The following is a 5,346-nucleotide window of genomic DNA, read 5'->3' as shown; positions in this document are numbered from 1 at the left end:
CACACACACACAACACACACACACACACACACACACACACACACACATATATATATATATATATATATATATATATATATATTGCTGAATATTTCTTGAAATTTGAATATATCTTTTCATAATTCCCAACTTAATGATTTGATTGTCTTATTTTTTTTTAGTAATTACTATTAGAATAGGTAATTGAAACATACTTGTAATGCAGCTCGAGTTGCCGTTTCGAAAACTTCCCTTACACCTTCCTTGCTTTTGGCAGAACACTCAAGGTAGGCGAAAGCATTGATTTTCTCCGCCATGGCCCTACCCTCTTCAGGCTTAACTGGCTCTTGTTTCATCTTACCGAGCTCCTTGATGGTGTTAGGATCATTGCGCAAGTCTTTTTTGTTTCCAACAAGGATAATGGGCACGTTTGGGCAGAAGTGCTTCACCTCTGGTGTCCACTTCTCGGGAATGTTCTCCAAGGAATCGGGACTATCGATGGAGAAGCACATTAGGATAACATCCGTGTCCGGATACGACAACGGACGCAACCTGTCGTAATCTTCTTGTCCAGCTGTGTCCCAAAGAGCCAGTTCCACCTGTTTCGAAGAAGCAAGAAGGTTGTTAAAAGAGGAATTTTTAGCAGATTTTTTTGACGAAGGAAAATATTTTAAAACGAAACGCACTTGTTTGCCATCCACTTCGATATCGGCGACATAGTTCTCGAATACTGTGGGTACATACACCTCAGGAAACTGGTCTTTGCTGAACACTATGAGAAGACATGTTTTACCACAAGCACCATCGCCTACAATAACCAACTTCTTTCTAATGGCTGCCATGAATCCTAAAATACAAAAGAGTATACGTGGTATGTATAGTGATAGTGAAATAGAAAAATCATCACGATGATATGTATAGTTTGATACTGTTCATTTAGAACATTTATTCACTATTCAGAAATGTATGAGAATATTGATTGATACGAAAAGCGGAATGTATGATATGGTACATTTATTACAAATTAGTGATAACTTTCACAATTGCGATCAAATGATACCAAAATTTTAATGTGCTAAAATCGTCAAATCCTCTCCTCTGTATCATTATATTATTGTATATAGAATGTACATAATAATATATACATACATATAAAAAAGAACTTGACAATATATATAGATTAATTTTATCTTAAACGACTAATTCATTATTATCAATTTATCAATGTAGTTTTATCTGCATAAAGGGGGAGATAATGTGTGCCTCACACAAAATGAAAAATGGTGAAATCTCGAGAGACATCTTATATATTTTTATAATTGCCAAAAAAAATGGGCGATCCTCCACCAATAATAACTTACTACTTTACAGATAGAATTTTTTTTTACAATTTAATTTCGCAATCATATTGTGTTCAATGCGATAACGTTCGTTAGTTATGCTTTTATCGCGTTTCTCGCTAATTGTGACTCATTTGTACGAAGTACACATATTTTCAAACTGTTTCCATCCTACGTATGAAGTAATCGGGCAAAATAGACTTTCTTACTAACATTATCTATACAACAAATAACCTGCTTGTTAAGTGCAAAAAATTACTCTGCAAATTCAATCTTTCAGACGTGTACTTGACGTGTCAACATATACAATTTGGAATATCTTACAACCTAAGAGGTAACACCAAATTGATATCGATAAAGAATTTCAATCAACTACATTTTGCGATATTATACAGGAAACTACCAGACCGTTTAAAAGCATGCGGAGTGAAAAATTTGTGGCATACATATTATGGAATCATATTACGAAAAACAATATATCGATGCAAGAGATAGCAGGAAAAAATTAAGAATCACTGATTGATTACATTAGTAAACTTGCTTCCCTTATACAGCATCAGTTACTTATTACAATTAGAGAGGAGCAGAGCAAATATTTGTAATCGAAAGCGTGTAATACTATGAATAATATGTAATACAATTAAATACGAAAGGAGTGATAAGACTAAGAAGCATTCTTCAGGATAGAGTTAGGAAGAAGAAAATTAGGATAAACCTTCGTGAGACTGTGTAACTCGCATTATGTACACCTCTTCTTTTCAGAGCGTAATAAAATAATGTCTCAAACTTCGCAGATTATAATTTGGTTCTTTGCTTTTTCCTTCCTCGATTTTATCAATCTCTTTACTTCACACAAGCCAATCTCATAGAAGACGATCTCTTCCTTTTGAGAGAATAAAAATGTCCTTTAACTGCTTTACTATTTTATTTATGTTATCAATATTACTATTTACGAAATAACAAGAAGTAACAAGAGAGATATGTTCTAAAGTCCTGTAGTCTATTCGATCGCGCTATGAAAAAGCGGGACCTACGAGGATTGAAGTCTTAAAGGATACTGATTGGGTCATACCTGATATTGATAAAACATCGGTTTGCTTGGCAATCCGATGCATAGGTCCACGATGATTTCCATCATATTTTTAATTATTCTTTCAGCGTCTGTTTTAAGTGGACATTTTATATGTTAGATATAGGTAAAAGAAGCTGCGATATAAACGTACGTATATCATACAACACATATTAATAAATGCATATATATTTTCATATATAAATTTCATAAATATATATATGTATATATATATATATATATATATATATATATATATGTTCTGTTTTATATTAAAAATTGCATTAAATCCGAGATCTTCCTTCATTATACTACATTAGACTACACGAAACTTGAAAGACTCTTTCTTAACTCTTTCCCTTCTGATGTTAAAAAGAAAGAAATGTATACGATATATGTACACATACATATACATATTCTACACATATATAAATACATATGCGAAGTTTTCAACAAGAGATTGTCAGTGACCAAGTCATAACGATTCTTATGCCATCGTATTCGACGACTTATGTACACAATTTCAATTGAAATATATTACATCCGTTATGACTCTCTCTACATAAGGTAGGGTCTTCAATATTTTACATTCAGAAGAACAGTATGACATACGAAATGTAACATTTATAGTAATACCTTATACTAATTGGTCCACACACAAGAGCCACATTTATTATACCAAGTTCTCTTCGATCAAAGACTATACCTTATGTAGTAAATCTATCAAGAGATTACATGCAAAGAAAAGAAGACATTGATAAGATTACTGACGGTTAGGCATGCAATATCAAATGCTGTATGTATTCATTAGAGAAGAACCATCCAACAAAAAATCAAATCCAGTGGTGCACTGTATAAATGTAATAATGCGCTGTACAGAGTCCCAGAAGAATTCAAAAGGCCATCTTAACCTTCCAAACGTTCAACGAAATATGGTTACCTATTACAAAAAAAAAGCGAACTAAAGGAGCGATTGACTCAAGAAGAAGTTACTAAATGATAGCAACAAAAAAAAGCTTAGATACAAAAATTTTTCACATCTTGTATCTCATTGCAATAATAAATTATGATGATATTCAGCAAAGTTACACAAAAGCGAAAGTACATGAAATATTGTCTATGAGGTACAAGAGAATCGCCACAAGAATTTCTTCCTGCTGACAGAATAGTATCAAATATCGTTCCTTTTTCAGCTTCGAGAACGAAGCCGACCGAGCGTTTCGCGCGACGGACGATCGCGTCGATATCACGAATATTCTCGACACGCAGGAATGAGTCCTTTGTTTCGCAATTTACACACGTCGCTCACAATTTATCGGAAAGGGGGGGAGAGAGAGAGAGAGAGAGAGAGAGAGAGAGAAAGAGAGAGAAAGAAAGAGAGAAAAAAAAATACATGCCGCTATATAAAACGAGTGTCGATAGAATATTGTACGTCAAGCTGGGACCAACCCTTTCGTGTATTTCTTCGAAACATAGAGTTCCACGAGGACGAGCACGCGATCGGCGTCAGAAGACATGCAGCAGTCACCTCTGATGACCCCTAAATCCAGTTGCCGAGCGCCTCTCCTACGAGGACGACAATATTGCTACCTCGGGAGGGGTGTGTGTATGTGTTCCTTTCAATCGCGCTTGTCACTCATTACACCCTCTGTGCTTGAAACAAAAGGAAGACGTACTCGCGGTTTTCGTAAAGATGAGAAGTAGAGATAGAATCATAGAAAAAGAGAGGAAGCGTAGAGTTAAAAGGGACAGACCTCTCTAGCTAAATCTCTTTTCGCATATCTAAAACATCTTAAAAGACAGTGAAGAGAAAGAAGAGAAAGAGAGAAAGATAGAATATTTTAAAGCTTAAGAAAGTATGTCTAAACAAGACCTAAGGAGTGTGTCTCTCGATTAAACTAACCTATACTTTCCACCGCGATGAGAACGGATAGCGAGCAACGGCCAAGGTCGCACTGTCGCGGAGGCGAAAGAGAAAAGCACGCGCGCGCGCGCGCGCGTAGGAAAGAGAGAGAAAGAGAGAAAGATGAAAGGAGATTTCGTAGCGGATACTCAGGACGCCATCGATGACGCGAGTGCCTAGAAGACGCTAATGATGACGCGGGATTCTCGGGAGACACCAACGTTCGAGATATTCAGCAGGTCGGCCCGTTCGCTCGCCCTATCTGCACTCACCTGCACTCACTCGTGTATACGAGATGTCCGTACGCGCGCACTCGCGGCGAAAAGGAGAAAGGAGGCGAGGTGTAGAAAGTGCTGATCGAGAGTAACAGACCTCGGTAATCCAGGAGCGCGTTCCTTTTAGCCGTCGCGAATTCTCTTCTCTTCTTTTCTCTCTTTCTCTCTTTTTCTTTTCCTCTTCACTACGGTCGCAAAACGGTTCGCAAAAATCCTCCCCGAGGATCTTTATGCGGATGAGAAAGCGAAGCGCGGTACGAGAGCGGAATCGAAAATGGAACGTAGAGATTCCGGGATCTCCCCGGACGATGCTGGGCACGTTCGCGGCGCAATCGCGTCACGTCAAAAGCGCGCACGTACCTCAGAATTTGTTTACGCGGGGGTGGGGGAGGTGGAGGGAGAAGAAACGTCGTCGAGTAACATCCGGCACGACCGAGACCGCTGTCACGAAGGCGAGACGGTCAGCCGATCATAGATCAGCCGCACAATTACGATTTTGGCATCGGAGCAGAGAGGGGAGGAGACGGAGGGAGGGAAGGAGGGGAGGAGAGAGAGAGAGAGAGAGAGAGAGCAGAAAGGGGAAGGGAGCGCTGATCGAAAGACGAAGCGATAAAAGCACAAGGTGTCTGTTCCTTTTAACTGCACTCACACGATTTTCCTTTTCTGGAGGAACTCGCACTATTCGCGAGAACTCGGGGGAAGAAAGAAAAGGGAAATGACGGGGGCATGAGAGTGCGTAGTGTGGCGTAACAGGATACACACGGAACAATAGTCGCGGCA

General features: G+C 38.5%; 1 protein-coding gene across 9 annotated transcripts in view; it reads right to left on the bottom strand.

The window, feature by feature from the left end:
• LOC108695189 (ras-like GTP-binding protein Rho1) overlaps positions 1-5,346 on the bottom strand; it is a 6,901-nt gene that overhangs the window by 729 nt on the left and 826 nt on the right. For 2 of the 9 annotated variants that reach the window (XM_018204962.1, XM_018204963.1), the window contains exons 2-3: positions 666-826; positions 195-578 (exon numbers count right to left, since the gene is read on the bottom strand). In XM_018204962.1, the coding sequence (XP_018060451.1) occupies positions 195-578; positions 666-821 (540 nt within the window). In that variant the 5' untranslated portion in view covers positions 822-826. The other 7 variants (XM_018204960.1, XM_018204961.1, XM_018204965.1 and 4 more) reach the window with 7 other exon arrangements.

The sequence above is a fragment of the Atta colombica genome, unplaced genomic scaffold (genome assembly GCF_001594045.1).
Source record: "Atta colombica isolate Treedump-2 unplaced genomic scaffold, Acol1.0 scaffold126, whole genome shotgun sequence".
NCBI lineage: Eukaryota > Metazoa > Arthropoda > Insecta > Hymenoptera > Formicidae > Atta > Atta colombica.
The sequence above is the reverse complement of the archived record's forward strand: the minus strand, read 5'-3'. Positions and strand labels throughout refer to the sequence as shown.